This window comes from Apteryx rowi, unplaced genomic scaffold (genome assembly GCF_003343035.1).
Source record: "Apteryx rowi isolate R43461 unplaced genomic scaffold, aptRow1 scaffold_27, whole genome shotgun sequence".
Taxonomy (NCBI): domain Eukaryota; kingdom Metazoa; phylum Chordata; class Aves; order Apterygiformes; family Apterygidae; genus Apteryx; species Apteryx rowi.
The window spans coordinates 566,209-590,400 of NW_020449085.1; the positions used below are offsets into that span (position 1 = coordinate 566,209).

Here is a 24,192-nt window from a genome sequence, read left to right on the forward strand (position 1 = left end):
GACAACTGAGTTGGACAACGAGCTAGAAGAGGGCCAGGAGCAATATGAATCTACTGTGCTGCTTTTTTACATCATCAGCTAGTGAAGGAGAAGAGGACAAGCACTAAGGGACAGCAAGCAGTTGATGACGGCTGGGATACCAGGATAGACAAGACCACGGCAGAGATGGAGCCGCTTACATCTGCCAGCAGGATGAAGCACAGCAGCATCTTAGGACTATCAGTGGGACCTCCAAAGCCATGTGCAATGCACTGCTTCCTACAGTCCCCGCCCACAGGTCAGGGACCTAGCCCATGGCGGTCTCCAGGCTCTACACAGCCCGTGAATCTCTCCTTGAGAGGCAAAGCTACAAGGACACACAAGATCCCAAGCAACTGTGCAAAATATAACAGGTGCCCAAAAGGGGCCCACAACCATCTCCTGTTGTGCTTGGATCCCAACAGAGCTACTACGTTCTGGGCAGATCTCTCATCTCTCCAAGGAAAGAAGTCATACAAGGGTCCCTTTATCCCTACCCCCATCCTCAACCCTCTCCCCACCACCTAACCTAATTACTTCCAAAAACGGCCAGATTCTGATTCCAACTAAGACATTTGATGAGTTTGGGACATGGGACATAGGGACAGCCAGCACTGGGGAGCTATCCTGGACCCCGTTCAGATTGCGACGCTATAGACACTATACAGGTCTGCCCCTAAGGGTTTCGGGGAGGAAGATCTGGGTAAAAAAAGCCTAGGCGAGACCAAAGTTGCATTGTAAACTTTGCTGTACAAGACAGTGGCAGCAGGGAGAAAGCAAGGAAACATTTTCAGGAATACTCATGTTGGAGGCTCAGCTACTACCATCTCTTAAAATGACTATCCTTCCAGATGGATGAAGTAAAGCATTGCAGTCATGTCAAGAAGCCAGCAGCCCTACTATTGCAACAGCCTAAGAGCGCACCCGGCTTGGAAACCGGCTCCAAGACACCTGCTTAGCAGGAGCCACTGCGGGAGTACGATCAGGAGAGGCAGAGGGTGGCTTTGGAGGCTGCAGCTGCCAGCAGCACAGTGTAGCTTGCCACTCCACCTCCTCCACCACCATCTCTCCTCCATCGCCTCCCAGCCACAACTCGAATGCCACCTTCAAACACCAACATAGCACATTGTCTTCCCACATGTGCTAAGGAGCCACAGCCATATTTTCACACTGGCTCTCTAGCCTGTCTGCTGCAGCATCCCCCACCTTACAATGTTCCCTTGCCACCAGGTCAGCAACAGCAAGGGATTATCGCGAAGGAGCTGCCTTGGTGCACACAGAATACAGAATTACACTGTCTTTGGGAGCGGAAATGCAGAGCAAACGTGCATTGGAGGCTTCTGCCCCAACTCCCACAGGGGACATGACCAAATCCACCCTCCTCGTTGCCCAAAACAGCAACGCACGTGACACAAAGCGGGTTTTCCGAAGAGCCGAGTCTCCAGTGGCTTCTGTTTGCCTTTTCCTTGTTTGCAGCAGCGTCACATCTGGATGCTCGTCAGGAAAAACGCCCTCCTCCTGCTGAACACCTCTCAATCAAAACAAAGCCGGAGCAGCAGCCAAGAGCCAGGAGGCTCTTTTGTTTAATGCTTAATATCCCCCCGGCCAGGGCCTGGTCTGCCCCAGCGCGCCGCCACCAGAGGAGGCGCGGGGCAGGCGGGCTGTGCTGCTGATGGAGCAGGCCCCCCGCGCACAGGGATGTGCCTCTTGCTCGGACGGCGCGTGGGCAAGCTCGGGCAAAGAGCAGCCCTGCCGGGGCCAGCGAGAGCACGGCAAGGGCCTGCCCTTGCCAGCCAGAAGGGCAGCGACAGGCAGGTGCACGGCCCATCCTCTGCCGCCCCGACAGCCACTGCTCCGGCCCCGCAGGAGAAAGGTGCCCCCACGCACAGCCATTTGGCTGAGCGCAGCCTCTCCCCGAAAACATCCTTTTTCTCCCAAATGCTAGCGCCTCCGTGAGCCCCAGCTCTGGTCTGGGCAGCACTGAGCACAGCAGGCCCAAGGCTTGCTCCAAGGGAACATTCGAGGCCCAACTCCATTGCCAGCCCGCACACACCAGACACAGGCAAATCAGCGCAGGCTTATTCCACTCTCTGCTCCAAGAAGTTCCCAATCCTGCCCCCGCAAGTATCCTTTGAGGGAATGGTGGTTTGGGTTGATATAAGAAACTACACACAAGCAGCAAGCTGCTGAGGGCATCTGCTCAGTACTGAACTGCATCCGGACAAACCCCAGCAGAGCACACGGTCCTCATGTTGGCCAACACACCCCGGGAAGCGAGGGGGGATGCCCTCAGCAGGGGTTATTCGCAATGGGCGCTGGCACGATCGGTCCCCTCTGCCAAAATTATCACTGGTGATGATATCAAGGCCAGAGGAGGGTAAGTAAGAGGCCCAGGACACTCCACAACGGAAGTCCAAACGCAGCTAAGAGCAATGTTACACCCCTTAAAAGCAAATGTTTGGGTCACTGGGGGCATCCAGCACAGCACTGAGACCAGGAAGTAGCAACCACGCGCAACGTCTGGCCACGCCAGTGAAATACCGCACAGGCTCCACCACGCCGCAAACACGCAGCAGTGCGCGGGAGGGCGATTTTACCTGCAGACACAGCGCGCCAGCTCCAAGTGCTTGCGGTTGGGAAAGGATGCTGAAGACCTGAAGAAAGGCTCTTCTCGTACATCCAACAAGGACTCAAGGGCTGCAAAAACCCTACAGCGAGCTACGCAAAGAGCACAAAAGAGGGAGGAGGGGCAAAAGGCAATCCCACTATAGCACAGAAGTACCTTGTCAAGGAAAAATACTAGATGCTAAAGGGCTCTTTAATCCAGCCAAGAAGATGTAACAAGAACTCCTGGCTGGAAGCTGCCTGCTCAGCCTGCAAGCATGGCACAGGCATGTTCTTCACCGTGGGCTGGAAGAGGCAGAGGAAGAGCGGGTCTTTCCCCTCTCTTCGTCACCAGACAGAAACTAGCTTCACCGCCCAGGGCACCGCAGGCAAAACAGCACCGGCAGCAACACAGGGTTAAGCAGAGGACAGGCTGTGAGAGCGCAGAGGTTGGGACTGAGTCATTCTGCAGCCCTTCCCGTTTCGGTCTGAGCGAGCTTCTCACTTCCCAGTGGGGTTTGCCCCCAGGCCTGCAGGAACCTGCTGCCTTTGTCCCCTCACCACACTCCCCAAAGGAGCTGCTCACCCACAGCCAGCACGTAGCTCACCTTCACTCTGTTTTCTCTCCAGGCTTTGCGTACCAGGAGCTGGCCCCTCCAGCCTCCCCACTGTGGCCCTTCATTCCTCCCAGGTTCGTCCATCCACTCTTGTCAGAGGTTTGCATCTCACGGGGTGAAGGCAGCAGCTCAGCGCCTCACATCGACTGCCAGGCACCTGGGAGAGCGGCTCATGGCCGCGCTCCTCACCAAGCACACTGCCCGGCCATCTGCCCATCCTCAGGCTGTTCCTCAAGCAATAAAACTGGTTTCTCCCCCGCTTTGCCGTGCAGACGCCAGTCTCGCAACAGTCTGCCGCTAGGAGCGCCTTTCTTCTCCTCGCCCCCGGCTTTGCCAGCTTGAACTAAGCTATCTAATGCTTCACATGGCGACCGTACATCCAGGAGACCAAGGAAACACAACCAACATTTCCTACTGGGCCCAAACCCTACGCACTTTCCTTCAGACCCAGACACTTAAGTCACTTTTGAAAACAGGGCTCAAACCCCTCAGGCTGTGCCCTTCATCTACGTGGTCTTACCAGAATGAGGATAAATGAAATGGCAGAACTGTCCTCACGGTATAACTGTATAGAAATGTTTGTTCCCCTTCCCCTCAAAATCTGTACCTTATTTTGGCATTTCTACCTCAATAAGATGGCTGATGCCATGGAGGGTTTCTGCAGCTCAGTGAAAGAAATAAGTCTTTAACATTAAAATACAGGAAAGGCCATACTGGATAAGACCAGAGGTCCAGCCAGCTCATGTGCTGGCTTTGACAGTTGCCAGCAGTTCACAGCGGGAAGGAGTACAACACAAATAAGTACGTAGTGATACTTCCTCCAACTTCTTCCCAGGCTCCACCTCCCCTTCAGGGATTTTTCCAAGTCACAGATGCTGCCCTGCAAGAGCCCTCAATGGGTTCGTCCTCCACGAACCCATCCAGGTGCCAGCATCCACACCTCTTTGCGGCAGGGAATTCCACGAATTCATCATTCAAAAAAGCACCTGCTCCTCTTCCCAGTTTCATTCAACGCACCCTTGATCTCCTGCTGGAAAGGACAATGAAACAACATACCTTCTCCATGCCACTCCTTGATTTTACAGGTTTCAACCAACTGCCCCAGGAGTGTTTTTCCCAAGCTGAAGAGTACTGACCTATGTAGTAGCTTCTCTTACAGAGCCATCCCATAAGTGATCATCCTCTCCAGCCTTCTCTCTACATTTTCATGTTTTACACTATCTTTTTGGAGATAGAAACATCATTATACCAGTTTGGAAAGGCATACAGCTGCTGGAAGGGACAAGCTTTTATGGCTGTCCATCAGGATAACCCTATAGAAGTGAACACCGCTATGAAAGCTTGTTGAGAAAAAAGCCTTAGATCCCTCATCAAAACAGAGGGCACAAGCCCAGCGCTTTTCTCTCTGCATTTTTATTTACTTTTCTCTTATTTCCCAATAGCCAAGACCCCAGTGCCAAAACCGAAGATGGGGTACACAGCAGAACTCCTTTTGGGGAATCATCGGCTGCAGCTAGGCAAACACCACAGCACACATCCAATACCCCGCAGTTCCCACAGTCCTTCCTCCCAACGCTGAAGCATTTGTTCACAGCAATAGAGCGAAGCTACTCCAGATGCTCACAGCGTTCACCACACGTGCATCAACTTCCACTCACCCAGACAGAAAGCCAGGACTGCGCTGTGCACCCTTCTCCCTGACCCACAGGCACATAGCTAACACTCGGACGCTTCAGATTTGCGGGCCCACATCAGCAACACCACACACGCGCACCAAGGCCTGCTGCAGACGTAGGGCAGCAAGGGGAACACGGGCGTTGGAGGAGTTTCTCTAGCCAAGTCTGAACAGATTCAGGCACACTGTGGGCTCCCTCATCCACGCTCGCTAGCAGAAATCATGTCAGCCACTGCAATTACTAGAGACAAGTTAACCAACCTGCCGCTCCAGCGGCCACAGAAAGAAATTGCTTCACCGCTCTGCTCCACAGTCACCCAGCGCAGGAACATTCAAACTGCTCCCGAGAAAGACAGCCATTTACCCCCGTCACCATGCAGCGCTAAGACAACTGGCTGCAGGACCAGTCACACTCCACCGGCAGGAGCGGCCAGAGTTTTCGTACCCCCAGCAACCTGGAAGAGACAAGGGCATTTGTAGGCTGCTCCTGTCCAACTGCGGCACAGCCTTGCCGCGAGCCATCAGCACTGTCTCGCGTTGCTGCAAGTTCACAAAGGAGCGACACAAAAAACACCCACAGCAACCCCATGACCCGAGGCTGATTGTCACTGTAAGTGGGACAAAGCCCACGTACCAACAGCAGACCAAGAAGCAAGGCAGTACCTCCTGTCATCCCTGCACCTTGTACTTGCTTGTACACCCACACAGATCCCACATTTACTAACACATTGAAGTCTCCTTCTCTGCAAATGATGCAACTACAGAGAAATAAATTCCTCTGGGAGCTACAGGGATCACTGACACACAAGATGAGGCCAACATGAAGCAGAGTGTAGTAGCCAATGGATCAGAGAACTGCTTTGCCCTGCTCTGCCAGGAGCTGTAGATGTCACAGAAACAGGACAGGACCCTGTCTACCTGCAGCCAGCACCTTGTCTTCATTGCTAGCTTGGACGCTTCCTGCAGAGCAGCAGAAATCCGAGGCGCACAGACCCTGCACAGCACAACTGTGGCCATCAGGCTCAGGCCATGGCTTAGGCCATCAGCCCGGGTTGCAACCCTCTGCTCAGAGCTCTTCACCATCTCAACGTACAGACCCCCTTCCTCCGCTGCCTCTCCTGAGAGCCCTCAGTGCCACTTGGCTTCCTCCAAAGGGTGCCACACAAAACCATCATGTGCCACGGCCCCCAGTGGGCTGGGGTATTGCTTCCGGTGCTCTGCAGGTACACTACATTCCTGCCAGAGATTCCTAACACTTGAATCCTCATGACTCAACGAGGAACCGAAGAAACCGTATTCCTCTAGGTTATGACAGGATTGTACCTAAATGAACAATGACACAGTGTAACTGGTTGGCATGGGTTTCCTGGAAGCCGCACTCCGCTTGCACAGTGCCTTCCCATCACTGCTTCCAGAGCCCAGCACGTCGCACTACCAAGTCGTCTTCTCGACAGAAGCAGAAAGAACCTGCCACATAAATTACTGTTAGCACCCAAGGGTGCTGCAAACTGCCTCGCACTTCCAAAGACACGCCGTTCCAGCGTAACTTCCCACTCCCTCGCCACGCACTGTGGCACATCCCAAAGCAGGGAGCTGGAGCAGCTGCCAAAGTCAAGTGGCAACTCCTTGCCTCCACCCGCCCACAAACAACGCAGCAATCTCTCTTACCTTCTCCGATTTGACCTTTTTCAGCTGCCGGCACTCACTTTCCCCATCCTCCAGTTCCGACTTAACTCCCAAGGGATTGAGTGCAGCTCCTGTGTCAATAGCTATACTCCCAAGCTGCTCGGCAGCAGCAGGCTCTGTCCCCTGGCCCCCATCATACTGTCCCACCCTCACAGCCAGGGCAAGGGGCTGCAGTACGTTGGGCTCCTTCTCCGATGGAGCCCCCGCACCCTCACTCCTTTCCTTCTTGCTTTTGGATGAACTGCCCTCCTTCTCCTTCTTGGAGCCGGCCACACTGCGAGATGCCTTGGCCGATTTCTCCGAGCCCTTCGGGGTGACGGCAGGCACCAAGCCACCAGAGTTTGCGCTGTCCCCAGAGCGTCCTTGAGCCTCCTTCTTGCCACCAGCTCCCTCACTGGGAGTGAACAAGGAGGTCCCTGGGGTTGGCTTGCCACTGTCCTTGCCACTCTTGCTCCTTTTCGACTTGGACTTGCCCTCCTTGCCCTGTGGGCCTGGCACTGGGCTCACAAACTTGATGTTATCAGGCAGGGTAGCCACCGCGTTGGGTGCTGGGAGCCCCACCTCTTTGGAGCCCGACATTTCCAATTTCTGCTGATCCTTCTCCAAATCAGCGTCCAGGTCAATGATGAGATTCCCTACTCCAATGTCCCATTCATCCCCACTGTCRTACGTCTCAACTGGGTTCGCATCAATTCCTTTCCCTCCGGAAGCTCCGCTGCTCAAGGACATCTTAGAGTTAACGGCTCCCTCACGGTTCAAGGCTCTTCCTTGCCTCCACACCCTTCGGGTCCACAGCAGCAGCTGCACCTATGTCCTCAGGCTTCCAGCRGTCGGGGTCTGCCCAGGTGACGGCATCGCTGCTGCAAGGGAGAGCAAAGAGAAGAATGTTACATGCGAACAGTCCCAGATGCATCCAACAACTTTTCAAGAAAGGCAAACGTGCTTCAATTGTTGCTGCGGACCAGCCCTTGTTAGCACACCCATGTGCAGGCAGAAGAGGCCTGCACTCATGTACCATCAAGGGACCTGGGTTCGGTTGTCCCTACACGGCAGATATGTGCCAGGTCCCTCCTCAGACCATACTCCCACTTTTCCCTTGTTCCACAGAGAGATCAATTACACTAACTTTTAAGATTTCCAGGACTGATGTCAATTTGCACGTGGCGAGACCCACTGCTCTCAGTGGAGCAGTTTCCCACTGTCCTGGCGGAATGAAACCCCCAAATTTCCCAAAACCTGCACCAGACTCCAGCCTGACCTCGACAGGTCTAACACAGCACTGATAGGTCTAACGCAGCGCCGCAGCCTCCGCTCAGCCTGCTGCCTCCGTGGCCCCAGCGCCTGCATCCCCGCAGCATCCCAGCTCGGGGCTCTTTGGCAACCTCCTCGGCTGTCCCCGCAGCAGAAGCCATCTGGCATCAGTCCCTCAATCAATACAGGCCCTGGCAGGTCACAGCTCTCAGCTCCAACAAGACATTACTCACACATTCCCTGCTCGCCATTTCCCTCTGAATTATTGAGCGCTCCCTGCGTGCTGCCCCTGGGATGGAGGATTGATTCCTCTCCTGCTTATGCCACCCACCGCCAGGGGCTGCTTGGGGGGACTCCTCTCCAAGCCAGCCTCGCTGGAAGGGACTAGGGCCACTTGCCAGAGAAGTTTAGTGCCTTGGTGGGAAATAAATCCCAGCTTCAAAGTGCCTGCAACACGACCGGCACTTGGAAGCATCCGAGCAGTCACTGAAGGCCAATTCACAGAGGAAGACACCAGCTCTCCATCTCGCGAGTCCAGCGCTCGTCTCGGCCTTGCACCAAAAGAGCAAAACACGGCCCCTCGCTTTAGGACGATTTGGCCACAGCATCGCACCGCCACAACCTCTAACAAGATTAAATGAACGGCAGGCTAAAACGATGGGAAATCAAGGCTGGGATGAGGGGCAGGGGCAGAATTGCACAGGTTCCCGCAGGCAGAACCGCAGGTACGAGGGGGGACCACGGCAGACCCCAATTAGCCCAGAATTTCTTCTCTAGGCTTTCCGGTCGCTCGCTCTCATTACAACACAGGGCAGGCTTTCAGATGTATTGTACGCTGCCTTTTCCCAGGAGACAGCGATGGGGGTAAAGAAAACAAAAAAAAAAAACCCACACAAACCAAAAAAGCGCCCAAGTCACTCACCGAAATTAGCTAGTGGCAATTACATTTACGAGACATAATTAACACATGAAACAGCTTCTTCCCAGCAGCCACCCGGCCCCAGTCACACAGCCAGCCGTTTCCCAGCTCTTTTGAAAAATCCTTGACCACCCATTTGGATGAAGCTCCTCTCAAGTGCCGTTGTCCTCCCCTATCCTGCTGAGCTCAAGGCCTGGTGAGTCCTGTTACTATTTACAAGCAACACTTCAAAACCAGGTGACTTAAAGAAAGGGGGGGGCGGGAAGGGGGAGAAAAGCAAAAACACACACACATACAAATTTCTCCAAACCCCGGCAGGCAGGAGCCTGGAAAGCAGCTTCATGGTGCGTTTCCAGAGATGCAAACACTGTAAAAATGCCAAGGATTCTTTCATCAGACAGGCTGCAGCAGCCAGACCATTTTCCATCTGCTCCCCACAGCATCCCCGGCTCTGTACAGCTAATAATCCACTCTCTGACAGGTCATTACGGAGATTTTTAACCCCAGGAGCCGGGGGCTAGCATGCAGGCTGGAAATGAAAAGCACTGACCTCTCTTTTCAGCGACAAGAGAAAGTGCAGAATCAGGAGATTACGTTGTGTGCTGGAGTCACTAACGGCTTCCTGAGCCACCCCGGGTGTTTCTCTCGCCCCGGCACCCTCGAGCAGCCACTTCCCAGCCTGGGGTGGGCAGAGCAGGCAGCGCTTCCAGCCCTACCCCACCGGCTGCTCCCATCTACCCGCCTCTCCGGAGCCCAACCTTTCCTCAGCCAGCCTTGCCGAACAGCTAGAGGAACACAGGCAGACAGCCCGGGATCAGGCGGACGGGCTGCACCCCACACGGGCCGGCCTGGGGAGGGACGGAGGGGCCCGAGGACGGCTTCGTTCCCCTTTCCCCACCGCTGCTCGGCGGAACAAGGGCAGCGCGCAGCGGCGCGAAGCGCCCCAGCAGCCGCGTGCTCCCGCAGCGAGCTTCTGGCCAGCAGTGCCAGAGCGCTCTGGGCTTCCTTTGTGCCACAGATCCTCAGCGGTTCCTTTGTCCAGATGGGCAAAGCTGATAATGAGTCGGATGGCCCAGATTTTTAGCCTGTAACAGTCCCCTCCCAGGGAACGGATCAGCCCAAAGACAGGCATGGTATCCAGCTGCAGCACGTTAAAAATGGAGCCAGCCAGACACTGCCTTCCACATGCAAACAGGATTCGGTAACATGCTTTTGCTGAGTAGGACCAACACAGAGGAACTACTGGAAGATGACGAGGCCCAACCTCAACTCAGCAGGGGAGCTGCCCATGACTACTCACCCTGCCGAGGCTGGAGCGCGTGAAGGGCCGTATCCGATTCAAATCACGGGGATAAAAAGGCAAAGGTATGGCCTAATAGTCTGAAGAACGTTATAGGAAGWTCTGCATAGCTACATCACAACAGCAACAGTCACACTGTGCAACTCCTCCGCCTGCACCGTGACTGCCCACAGTATGGGGTTGGGCAGCTCCCAGCTCACACCAGGGAGCTCATCTTTTTATACATTTATATATTTTCTTTTTTTAAGTGTGCCTATGCACATAAATATGATACACACACACATTTGTGTATGTGTGTGTATATATATAATACATATAAATAAAGGGAGCAGATGAGCAGGATTTTGGTCCAAAGCTATGTCAACAGCTCGGCAGCCATCAACATTTGCTAATTCCTCCTGCAACAGAAGGAAAAAGAAAAAAAAAAAGAAGGAGCCCAGAAGTCCACTGGGTCCCCGGAGATTAGAGAGACAGGAGCAATCAAAGGTTTAGAAAACAAGAGGAAATTACATTCACCCTGCGGAGGAGGTGTCAAGGGAGACTGAGGTCTGCTAATGCAGGGAGGCAGCGAGAGAACCACAGACAGGACAAATGAGAACAGGCTGAATTTGCAAGACAGGAGCAAAGGCAGAGTCGGGCTAAGAGCAAGGCAGGAGACAAACCACAGGGAGCTCAGGACACGCTGCCCACCGCTGTGGCGGAAAGAGAGACCAGGTGAGAGACCAGCCCTTTCCAGGCTGGGGCAGAACGACCCCCGTAAGCAATTCTGGGGTCATTCCCCTGCCAGTCATCCCGGGCACGTAGGTCTAAAGCGTTTCCTACAGCTCAGCAAAAATTCCCCCTCCCTAAATTCCTGTCCTAATTCCTGCTTTCTGCTCTCCAAAGGCCTCCCCTCGCACACTCGGTCTCTGCTGCTGGATGAGTGCCCTCTCCGGAGGGCAACGCTCTCACTAGTGAGACCCCCCTGGGTCCCAACCTGCAGCACCGTCCCCATTTTGAGCAGGGCGAGCAGCACGTAGGAGAAGCCCTGGCTACCGCAGTCCACAGCCGACAGGAGGGGGGGTCGCTTCCCCCCCCCCCCATCTGCTTTGCACAACCCTCCAGGTCGTGAAGGACCACAGGCGCCGGGCGCTATTCAGATCCTCCGCGCTGTGCTAAGAGGAGAGTAACGCCACTGCAAATCGCGGCAGCTCGCAAAAACAGAGCGGAGAGATTGATTCGGCTATAAACTTTGTCCTTCCCCTTACCTCCTGCCATTGCAGGATTGATCCCTGCACAACATGAAAAGCATGTGCTCACTTGTTGGCCTGGAGACCTGCCAGCAAAGCATTTTAAGAGCAGTCCTGGAGCACAGATCCTACAAGGAGACAGCTTTCTGCTTGGGAATGCTGCACACACACAGCACCAGACATGAATAATTCAGCTCCATTAGGTGCCGAGACCTCTACAATCCACATCTACGCACTGGGAAGGAGCCAACGTATTAGAGACAAACCTGAAAGTTCACTTTCGGAGCTAGCAGCCGACTGCAAACACACCTAGAGAGAGCTATTCAAACAGAGCCGGGGAGCACTTCAAAAAAAGCACCAAGCAGGGAGCTAGGAAACCGCACGAGCCCCGACTCTTTGTGCTAAAACACAACACGGGATGCTCCTCAGCAAACCCAAGGCGGCTGCAGCACTCCGGCTTTTCGCGGGGGAACCAGAGGGCAGGAAACCAAATCGGGGAATGATTTAACACCCAAGGGCGGCAAGAGGCAGGAGAAAGCTTTTCTCCTGGCAACAAGGCGACCGGCCCACACGGAGAAAGACTGTCTCATACCCATGTGCTCGAGGCTGCGGCGCTCCAGGATCAGCCTCTGGTGGCTTCCAGACATGACTGACTGCAATTTTCACCCTGATTAACTTTCAGGAATGCCCGCGAGAAGGAACGGCCAAGACGACGGAAAAAAACCTCCTGTACGAGGCGGGTCCTCCAGGAGGGCAAAGGCAGGGAGTGGAGTATTTCGGCTAACCACCGGGCCTGATCCCCGACTGCAAACGCACCCTTGCTTCCAGGCAGCCCCGCGAACGTGCGTGGGAGGCCGACACGCCGTCGGCAGCTGGGGTAAAGCACGGTCGGAAAAGCATAAGCTCGGTCCCCGCCATGGCCCCAAACGACTCCCTGCAGCCCACCAGAGCTACCCCAGCGAGCCCCTGCGGTTGCAGCAGACAGGCCGCGGCAGGACCGGGGGGGGACGCTGCGCTGAGAGGCCCTTTCTCCCGCCATCCATCGCTGGCAGGCAGCCTGCAGCTTTCCCCGTGCGCTGCCTCCACACCAGATCCCTTTTTTGTTTCCTTTTACGACTAAAGAAAGTCGGAGGGGACGCGCCTTCCCCTCCCGAGCTGCAGCGCTCGCTCTCTGCTCGGCTCCTAGCACCGCGGCTGTAATCCCCCAGCTGGGCTTGTTTGGGTTGGATTTTTGTTAAGTAACTCCCATGTCTTTTCTGCAGCTCTCTTTTTAAGATGTTCCCTTTCTCCCCGCCCCCTCTCTCTAGAGATGGGGGGGGGGGAAGAAAAAAGAAAAAAAAGAGGGAAAAAAAAAATGTTGAATGAGAGCCAGCTGGCATGCACAAGAGGAGACGGAGAAATCTGCACAAAGGAGCTTCCTCACTCACTTGCTGCTTTCAGCTCAAGAAATCACGCAGGGGAGGAGGGTTTGCTCTCCCCCATACATCAGTCAAGCTGTAGCAGACAAAGGAGATTTGCCATGACACCCTCCAGAACTGCCACCCGACAGGGCCAGGGTTCCTCCATCACGTCCACGCAGTGGGAGTCCGCGATGTTGCAAAACAAGCTCAAGTGCAGGGCTTCAAAACAAGCTGTTAAATGGGGAATTAACCCAGATTTGCATGGAGGCGCTAGCTGCCGCTGCCTCCTCGCTCGCAGAAGGCGCTGGGGAAACTTCGGGGGCTCCCGGGCTAATCAGCCTCGCGCTGGCACCCTGCCGGAGGCGAGTAGGCTGAACCCAATTTGAATAAAATGGAGCCACCCTTCTTTTTTCAATATGGAGGTGCACCCCACAAAGACTACATCTTCCAGCATGCAATGCACTCCGATCCTTTGGTTACCAGTAGAGAAACTTATGCCAGGACTCAGAGTTTCCATAGGCTGGGCCTCTACACCAGCGATGAACCTGACACAGGACAACGTGTAAGTCATGACTCACTTGTTGGCATTCCTTAGAAAAGCCTGAAATTTTGGAATACAGGCGTTACGGAAACAGGATGGACGAGGTCACTGGAAGAAGCTGGAGATGGAGAAAGATGGGAGAGATGAGCAAAGACCTTTTTAGTGTACGGATGGCTGGGCAATTTTGCCAGGGCGCCGCAGCCCTGCCTGGAGCAAAGTTCAGGAGAGCTATCAAGTCGCAACACCCGCCTAGCACCAACCAGCATTTTTACATGCACAATTGTCAACACAACATTCATCATCAGTCAAAAACCGCAGTTAGGATCAGAACTCACCCTCACGGCCACCTCCGTCTGCTCATAACCTTAAAACGTGACCTTTACAGCAACATTCAATTAGACTGTTACAAACAAAGATGTCCAGCAAAATAATAAATACAAGATAAGGGCACAGAGCCTTAGATCTGAGCCAGGCTGCGTTTGAAGAAAAAGCTTCGCCAGATGCACTGAAACTCAGCATTTGTTTCTGTTGACGCTTATTTAACTCCAATGCCAAACAGACGTTTCGGAGAAATTTGGTCCAAGGCTGAAAACCCCAGTGCTTTTGAATGAGATTCAAGAGAGCAAACCCACCCTTCTGCAGACCCCCCTATACTTGCACATGCTTCCCTGAACGCCAAACAAGCCAAATACAACCAGCAGCGACGTCACCGATATGTGAGGCACACAGAAAGGGGGAAACAAAAAGGAGGAAAAAATTTCAGGCCTTCCCTGATATTATGAAATAGCAAAAACTGGAACAAGTTTTTCCTTTAATCCTCCCGTCACTCTTTGAAGCGTCATCAGCAGAGCCATGGTTTTTTGTTTGTGTACCTGAAGAGCTTAAAATTCTTCGGATTTAGTTATTCGATTTTGATGTCTCTCAACCCTTGCATTTTTTACGCTACCTTCCTACGTACTGAATAAAAGGCAACTCTGATTTCCTCCGCCAATACATAGAGAAGTCCAGAGCTTCATATTTCATGAAAACTAACAGCAAGTGGAACTTCACCCAAGTGCACAGCACTTGGCTAACACAGAAGGCTCACCAGTACCTACAGACCCCCACAAAGTCTCCATGCCTCAGGCACCAAGCGCAATTTCATTTCGTTCCTCTGAAGGACAGCAGACAAACCTCAGCTTCTCAGTGCTCCCACAGAGAGCTGAAGGGCCTCCAGCCAGGCAGGATCCACGTTTGCAGGAAGGTCACAGCAGTGGGATGAAGCAGCAGCATGGACTAGAGGTAAACTGGGCACAAACGGTGCACACGAAAGCACGGCCGGCACGTCTTACGCCTCTCGCAGCACCACCGTATGCAAGGCACTTCCCTTTCCCAGGCATCTGCCTTCCGGCGCGGAGGAAACGAGCCATCGCTCCTCTTCCTGAGGAGGGTTAGGAGTCCCCCAGTGATACCACGGTGAGTCTCAAGCAGGTGGCTCAGATGACTGTTCCTCCAGACAGCGGCTAGCTGTAGGCCGCCTGTCCGGAAGCAATGGGCTAGACTTCCTCCCGCAGGTGCGACTTTCCTGACTTCAAAATCTCTGACAGCTGAGAACAGCCAAGAGCTTTACCGGCAAACTCAGCACTCGGATCCACTTCCATAAACATCAGCTGGTGCCCAGCGCTCTTAACATTTGGCTTTACTGGGAAAGAGGAATAGAAAAACCCATATGCCGTGGGAGAAAAAGTGTTCGGTATGTAAAATGACTAAGCCAACTTCCTTCCTACATTCTCGGTTTTTAGATCTAACCTAAATTGGGAACTCTGAGCAGGGTTTTACCCCTCACCATTGCGTCTGCACCCTGGAAGACAACACTGTGCAACTGCAGGGCCTAGGCTTGCACATGATGGTTTAACAACAGCTAGACTTACAGCACCGCCGGCACCCAAGACCTGTATCCTCCTGCTTATCCGGCACCCCCCATGCGCTACCGTGCACACCTGCCCCATTGCAGGTGTCGCGGCGTTACCGACCCACCGCACCAAGCACACGCCTTCCAGCGCCGCGGCCGCGGAGAGGGATCACCCTCATCAAAATAACACCAAACACTCAAAACAGCACATTTGAGCAAATTCATTTGACCGGCCCTGCGCTACGCGTTGTGACGCTTCCCATAGGGACATACGGGACAAATCTGGGGTTTGATTCTCACTCATATTGAGGGCTGGACTCCATTAGGAAACTGGAAGTAATGCAGCTACGCAGATTTAAAAACCAGTCTAGTTAYACCCTTGCCAACCCCAGTGCAGAGATGAACTGATTTATTAGAGGCTTAAACTGGCTTAATGATATCTGAATCAGTGGCCTGTCCCAATGCACAGCCTATAAGAAGGACCAGGCCAGAGAACATTTAAAAATAATCCAAACAGCTTACAAGTTTCAGATAAAGCTCCATGCTGGATGGAAGAATGCCAACAACCTGCAAAAGTCAGGAGCAAAAGGAAGCAGTAAGATAAACGTAATCAGGAGGGATCCCCAAAATATCAGTCGGAAGTGCCGGCAAAGACCAAAGACACTGAACAGGCACATGTAACCACTGGAGTAATTGCCAGAAAAGAGGAGCTCCCACTTTTCCTCTGTTCATCCAATAGCGACCAGTGGGGTTGCAAAAAACACACCTGCAGTTTTGGCAGCAGCCCCGACTCGGTGGGAGCCGACCGGGCAGGTCCAAACAAGCTATTTGTACCCTTCCGTTGTGGGACGCGGAAGGCAACGAAGGCTCCTCGCAGAGACCCGCGGCCTCACTCCCGGCCACCCCGTGAGCGCACAGCCCGATGCTACGCGTCTTTCGCCCCACGTGGGATCCGGCAACCGTGGAGCCCTAGGGCGAGTCAGCCAAATTACAAGCCGAAGGCCACGCTTGCACAATAACAAGGCACGCAGCAGCTCCAGGTAATCGTAGGCTCCCCCAACCCCACCGCGCACCCAGAAGAGGCAGGGAAGAGGAGCTGAGCTGGGGCTCTAACAGCTACAGCCATTAGCGTGTTTCCAAAGGGGATCCTGCTCGGAGCAGGGACAGCAGGAAAGGAGAACTACCGACTGCATAGCAGGCGCCAGCAGGCAGAGCACGCGGGTGCACGCTGGGAGGGCACTTGGGCAGAGAGGAGTCAGCACAGAAGTTAACTCCCGCTTTCCGTCTTCGCCGTCTCAAGGCGGATAACTGGCGCGATCAAACCGAGCGCTCCGACCACCAAAGCAACAGCTTCCAGCTGCAGTTCTGCCTTGATCTCGACATGAAAGAGCCACACAGCACACGCCGGGGTAAGGGCCAGGGAAGTGCAGCACAAAGCGCTCCACGCCGCCTCGGCGGCAGCCCGTTCAAAAAGAACAGAAACTGCCGCACGCTCACTCCTAGGCTGCTCCCAGAAAGTGCAGAGAGCAGACAGGCCAGTTCCTAGGGTATTTTGGGGGTTTTTCCCCCCCCCCCCTCTTTTTTTCCTCTTCCACAGGAGAGGAGCAAACAGGCAGCCTTGGCTGTTTCCTAAGCTTTAGGAAAGGAAGAACATCACTGCTCCAAAAATGAAGGACCTGCCACTTCACCTACTAATGCCTTTAATTCCCCCTCATTCAATAACCAATTAGGGCACCTTGGCTAGCACTAGCTGCGGCTTCATTTGCAGCAGAAGAATATAGACTACCTACAGCTGTAATCTCTCTTGCTGTCAAGCCATCAGCCTGGAAACACTTTGGGAGAAACCAAACAGACTGCAAAGYGAAGGAGAAGGGAAGGCATATGCACAGGCAGGGACAAATCCAAGCACAGGGAATAGCAGGCCAAGAACTTCCTTCAGCCTTTTTTTTTTTTTTTTTTTCTTAAGGGAGGGATAATAAATAGGTGTGTTTCATAGATTAATAAAGCACATTTGCAAAGCTATGATATACATCAGAAACTTGCTAATTCGCACTAATGACCCATTGCAAATTACAGAATTCTGTGAATTAGCAAGCGCATAAAGGAATACAATAAAAAAAAAAAGCGAGAATGAGGCATCCAAGTATACTTGGCCTATTTTGTTAGTTGAAGTTCAGTTTTAATTACTTGTGGCAGTATGTCAAACACTGCGGAAGGTACCTATAAGAAGCTGGAAAAAAAAAAAAAAAAAAAAGAAAAAGAAAAAGCACACACACCATGGAAGTCTCCAGGACAAGAAACTTCACCATAGCATCTGCTAGTAAATCTTTAGGGAAGGACCACTAATTCTGGAGATTAGCACAGACAGCTCTACCTCTTCAACTGAATTCACAGTGGTTAACATTAGTTAAGYGATTAAACACCTCATTTTCACTCACTTAAAAGTTACAAAACAGGCTTCTGCTGAACTGCCCCTTCTGCTGTCAGAAAGGGACTAGGAACTCAGCACTAACTGGGAACCAAACCTTTGGACTTGTTCAAGCCAGAAATGATCTGTTTGATCAAAAGCAAAAATGGGCTGATCAAGCCGMTTAAAAATCATCCGAAAACTGCCTTGTTTTGTTATCAATACTTCCCTGGATCCGTGCAAAGAGACGAGACAACACACACGATGTAACACTACAAAGATATCATCCTTTCAGCTGTCAGAACAGAGAGGCCAAGCAGGCCCAGAAACAGCTTGAAGGGAAAATCTGCGATGCTGCAAAACCTTTTTGTGTCCACAGCGCGCTCAGGGAAGGAGTGGCAGAGAAGGACAACATTCTGTTTCCTGCCCTTTTTGTTTCTTTTCTTGTTCCATAAACAAGGAAATGAAATGCAAAGGTTGAGCATTTAATGTTTAAATACAAAACATCAAGATTCTCCTTAAAGAACCTTTATTCATCCACAAACATATGCTCACATCCTTGTATATATTTACACAYACATGTAAGTATAACATATATGCTCATAACATACGTGTGTGGGTGTCTACAGATATATAKAGAGAGAGAGGTATCTCACACCAGGTATCTGAGTTGATGTTTTAGCAGGTAAGTCAGTAATGTCTTTTGCACGCAAAAGACTYAGCTGAGCTTGAGCACCAGTGTCTTGGTTTCATCTAGAAAACAGATTTTTCACCAAAACCCAGAAGTGGAATAGGCGTTTCCTTTAAAGAAATTTGTACGTTTAAAAAGATAAATGAAACAAGCAACTAAAGTCACACAGCAAGTTTCACGCAGGCAGGCAACCACCCCCTATTTCCTTTACTGTACATCTGTCCAAGCGAAAAAACTTATCCTTTTATCTGAAACCACTTTACACCACAGGGCACGGAGCCCATTTAGTAGGAAAGTGCATTTTTGATGCAATTGCCAGCTGCCACTGAAAGAAGTCATGTCCCTGTCACATCCTTCTCCTTTCCTTGTGTCAGGGCTACAGCCGCAGGTTGAGTCAGTGCAGCCAAGTGACCCAGCTGAACACCACCCCACCAAAGAAAACAAACGGCTCCCCGTCGGATCAGCTCCTGAACTAGCTCACCCTGCCAAATGTAAATCAAAAAGCGAGGCAATGAGGCACCCCACTAGCATATCAGCAATAAAGCCAAGAGCTGGGAAGAACCAGGGACACTGCTGTGCTTTTCTGAGGAGGAAAGGCAAAAGGAGAGTGGTGAATTACTCCACAAGCRTCTGATTCTTTCCGTGTGGGTCTCCTGGCTCCTCAAGCCCTGAATCCACATCAACGCTCTCAGAGTATCAGAAAAGCCTCTCTGGCTCAGAGAAGGATTATCCAGCCCAGGACTGGCCTCAACACCCAGCAACAACAGCTGCTTCAACATGAGAACCTGGGCCCATACAGAGGGACCTTTTGCCTAACGTTCCCTCCCACCATCCGGCAGTCAGCAGCTCAGGACTTGGCCCTCAGCACATTTTCGCACAAAGCTGTTTGCTGCCCTGAGCAAACAGTACCCTGAAACCAAGCTGCATCATTTCCTCATCCCAACAAACCTGGCTCGGGGACGTGGAACAACTGCTTCTCCAGACCGGCACACCAGCTGCTGGGCGGAAATGCCTGGGGTGCTTCTGTGGTGGCAAAAGCACCGGTCCAGCAGGCTACACGTGGCCAGAAATGAGCTCCCACGGCACCCACAKCCTCAGAGCTGTCTCACCTACCTACCCCTTTCTGTCACGCGAGCAAAGCATCTCACAAATCACCCTTCACACCCAGCTCGGGCTCCTTGACATATCCCTCCCATATCCCCAAAAACCTGCTAGAGTTACATATCCCCACGCAACAGCATCATCCTCTTCTCTGGCCAGTATCACCACAGAAGAAGAGCCCAAACTATATGGCTTTCTTAGATTAGCGGCCAAGCTCCACTGAGAAGGGACCAGCTCTCCTCACAGCCGGAGAGCACACGACGTGCCCACGCAGCGTCAGAAGAAACAAGGTGTCACTGGAGACTTCCAGACTAACACAGCCCATGCTATCTCTGGGTGCTTTTAAGAGGTCTCTGCCTGCAAACTTACCAGAAAAGCTTTCCACAAACAGCTGTCAGCTTTATTCCCTTCCACAATTATCACCCTGGAGAACATTTGAGGAAAGTGGCAGGTGGGGACACAGGGCAAGTTTGGGAACAGACTCACGTGACTCTAGCAACCCAAAGGTTAGGGAAACATTTGTCCATACCCTGCAACAAACCTGCAAAGATAACGGAGGGCTCACCTTGAACCCTCTGTGGGAAACCACCTCATCTCCTGTACTCTATTCCAGAGCTTGTGCTTGCCTATCAATTCACTGTGTACAAGCAACCAAGTACAGTTAAACTGTCACCAGCCTCTGGCAAGGTCACCTGCGGCCTCACCTCCTTTTGTTACGGAGGAGGCATGTGATCTGCTCCGTGCGAACATCTGCCCACGACCTCCCCTAAGCAGGTCCCTGCTGAAAGCCAGGTAACTGAGCCAGAAGGAGCAGTGTCAACACTCAAAGGGCATAGCTGCGCACACAGTGTGTCACGCATCCCTGAAACAACATACCTGGAACCATAAATACCGTCTTATTTACATAATACTCGGGATAAAGGGGACTAAGAGGCTTACTGCATTACATCTGTRACTACTATTGCATCAGTGCCCAGAGGCCCTAATCTGAATTTAGGGACCCGTTGCGCTGGGTGCGACGTGAACACAGAGGCACTTCCTTGCCCTGAACGCTTTGCACAAGTCCTGGTTCAAGCCCATCCAAGCCCAAGGTCAAGAGCAACATGATACAGCCCAGCTCTTCCTGTTTCCTTGATGAGCAAGCAAAGAAAGATCCCTTTTCAGGCAGCGTACACCCAGGAAATGCCAGATAAATCACAGCGTCAGACACAACACACGACTCTGATCTTCAACTGCCTTCATTACATGGCTGAGCTCTGGGAACGCAACCCCAGCCTCAGCTCTCCAACCTTTGTCACAGTCCACGATTACACAGATACAACTCATCGACATCGATTTGTTTTTGTAGGGATGCCCACACGGAAGCACTAGAAATAGGAGGCAGCTTTTGGTTTTCTCTAAAACAACTATAATTTATGCAAAATGCAAAGAATCAAAAAAAAMCACTGCCAATATAATCTAGGGGCAAATTTAAATTCAATTTGGCCCAGTTCTCAAGAAGAATAAACAAGACTAACTGAACTCTGGCCCTTCCTTCTTATTCATACATAATAAAGATATACAAGCTGTTAGGTAGCTCCAACACAGCATGAGAATCCCTTGACTGCCTTTATACTTAGTGTGACATTTCTTCATGAAAAGATGCATTTTTAGATAGACTACTGATTTAAAAGAAAGAGCTTCAGAGACGGCAGAGTTCTGACCCAGAAGCATATGCTGTGCACACAGGCATCCTACAAGWCAGGCGGCAGCTAAGATGCAAAGAAGGAGAAATTATTTGCAGCTACCGCCCAGACCAAGGCACAGGGCTACATATGGATGAATACTCCTTATTCACGACAGCTTCTCCCTCTAAGACACACTCTGCAAAAAAAGAATATTCACTGTATTCAATATGCACAAAGGCCACAGCAATAGGGTAACGCTTGTATTACGAGAGACACCTACGTGTATACACACACGCGCGCACCCCCACTAAGTGACACGCAGCCTAATGGCGACTCGCACAACACAAACCCTTCCATGGAAATGAAGTCAGAGAGTCCAGCTTGAAAAAAATCCCAGTGTCCTGGCCATACACAATTACAGATCATTACAACTTGCTTGATAATTAATTTCCTCTGGTGGCTCTAACTGGCTCAGAGCCCTTGTCCTGAACAGCGAGGCCAGTTTAGATAAAACATTACATACTTGTCCTTTTGCACCACAGAGATGGCCAAACTCCCAGTTTTGTGCGTGTCTCTCTTCTTCGCAAGCTCTACCCCGCAGATATGCAGGGAGCCGAGAGACTGCTAGTGGATTAAAGAGGTTATAAAAGGATAAGGATTTTTGTTTCAAGACCAAAATGGCTCCAAAATAATAAATTATAAATTATTCTGTTCAAAAAGCTAATCAATAAAATAAGCTGACTGGATTCTTTGAGTGCTGCGTGTGGCTACGTACTGCCAACAAAGAGCTAGAAATGTGCAGCATAATCCTATGCCAGAGTCATCACACAAAGCAGGGAAATAGGTTTTCCTGAGGATGTCCAGACAAGGGAGGCCGCGAGCGCAAGCATCACTGCCGCCCTTAGCGTGGGGCACGATGAACGAAGACGGGCTGTGCTGGAGTATGAAAGTCAGCCCCGACACCGGAATCCTTATTCTTCTGGAGGGGGGGGGGAAAAAAGGGCCCCGTGAGCTCTTCATTGTGCATCACAAAAAAAAGGGAAAAAAAAATCTGTCTGTGTAACACCTCACCCAATGGAAAGGGCCTACCCAGAACAGGGGGAAGGAAGAAAAAAAAAAAAAGGCCTGCTGGGAGATGGAAGAGAGCCAAGTCTCACAGACAAGACTTGAACCGGTGACCTTCCCTGTGTACACAATGGGCGGCAGAGAGAGCCGCTTTATCTCCGGAGCAGCAGTTCTCACCCCTCCATTTCACTCGGATAAAACCGGAGCATTTATTGGACGTGTTACCAGTATAGCCACTTTGTTACTTACTTCAGCCCAAACTAGTGTCATCCGGAGACGCTTGCCTTTCCTGTTGCAACCAAGGACTGAAAAGAAGCCACGCTYGGGAGCGGGGAGCTGCCAAGATAAGCCCCGCGCGAGTTATATTCCAATCCTGACACTTCCCCTGGCCGGGGGCCAGCCTACCCGGGGGCCCTGCCCCACTCCTGCGCGCGAGGGGACGCAAGTGAAGTCAAACACACCTTCCGCCAGCTCCGCGGCGCTCCCGCGGCATCGCCCTGCCCCTTCCGCGCGGACGAGCCGCCCCGGCGGCCCAGCGCGCCCTCRAAAGCGGGCTCCGAAACAGCGGCGTCAAGGCTCGAAGGACAGTTATTTGTGCTTCATTAACAGTCTCGCCAGCACAACAGAGGCCCAAGAGGCCCACTCCAAAGTGCCCTTAATTAAGGGCAGCTAAGGAGAGCTCAAGTGCTTGCCTAGGACTCCGACTTCCACACACCAGCGCCTCCAGCATCCAYGAGAAGCTGCACTCGGAGACAGAATTGTTTTTCCCCCCCCAGAGACAACTTGTGTTTGGGTAGATGCTCTTAGGAGAGTTTAATCCTCTGTGATTTGTGCTGAGAAAATCCCCCAAAGGGGCTGTGTCCTCCCACCACCACCCCCCCACCGCCGCACGCCCAGTGCTGGGAACCCGAAACTGCTCTGAGCTGTCGCCTGTGTCACATGTACACACAGGTCAGGTGTTCTTCCTCCTCAGCAAGCCCAAGGGGGGAGAAGGAAATTAGTCTCTTCAGAAAGCTGCGATCAAACCTGCACTGCAAACAGAGGAAAGGCTTGGAGTGGCAGCACTGCCACCCACCAGGCACTTCTCCAGCTCCTCAAGTCCTTTACAGCCTCCCTGCACAAGGCAAACAGACACGGGGTCAAGAGAGGGAGAAACGCACCCGCGAGGATCCCAGTGCCAGAGCTGGAGATCAAGGGCTCGCTCGCCAGGTGCGGGGGCTCCTGACCAAGCGGCACCCTCCCGGGCTCGGGTAACCACATCCCCGCGCCACAGCGACGTGCCACCTCCCCAGGACAGGACGTAAGGGCGCTAGCTCAGGCGTTTGGCCCTATACCTTCCCCCGCACACGTGCGTGCAGCGTCCCACCGCCGCAGCTCAGCCCCGGGCTGGACACCTCGTCCCTCAACACCTCCTTCCCAAGCCTTGCCCGGCCACCGCCAGCACGGTGGGCAGCGCCAAGGTGTGCTCGCGTGGGGGGCCRTGCTCTGAGCACTCAAACATGGGGGATCCCTACCCCCCCAGACACAGGGCAACCACGCCGGGAGGGCCAGGACACCCCACAGGGATGGGATCGCGGCCTCCCGCGCACCAGGCGACGACCTCCATCCCGCACGCTCCCCCGCCACGCGTGCAGCCCCGCCAGGGTCCCCCTTTCCCACAGCCTCCGGGGGAGAACACGGGGGATCCCCCAGGCCCAACTGCCACAGAGCGTCCGCCAGGCTCCGCAGCCATGGAGAGAGCGAGAGGACCTCCCCAAACGCGCAGCGGTCACAGACGGGGGTCCCCAAACGCCAGGGCTGTCCCATGGGGGACCTCAGCCCCCAGCAGCCACACAGTGAGTGTCCCATGAGGGAACCCCAACTCCCAACAGTCACACGGGGGCGTCCCCAATCCCCAGGGCTGTCCCCTGGGAGACCCCAACTCCCAACAGCCACACAGTGAGTGTCCCATGAGGGAATTCCAACCCCCAACAGTCACACAGGGGGTGCCCCTAAACCCCAAGGGTGACCCATGAGGGACCCTAACCCCCAACAGTCACACAGGGGGTGTCCCTAAACCCCACGGGTGTCCCCCGGGGGACCCCAACCCCCCACCAGTCACACAGTGAGTGTCCCATGAGGGAACCCCAA

General features: G+C 52.9%; 1 protein-coding gene across 1 annotated transcript in view; it reads right to left on the reverse strand.

Annotated features, from left to right (window-relative positions):
• The window catches only part of ZNF609 (zinc finger protein 609), a 73,724-nt gene extending 66,267 nt beyond the window's left edge, over positions 1–7,457 (reverse strand). The window contains exon 1 of the mRNA XM_026068330.1: positions 6,583–7,457. Within this exon, the coding sequence (XP_025924115.1) occupies positions 6,583–7,329 (747 nt within the window). The 5' untranslated portion in view covers positions 7,330–7,457. The remainder of the gene's footprint in view (positions 1–6,582) is intronic.
• Positions 7,458–24,192: the final 16,735 nt, after the last annotated feature.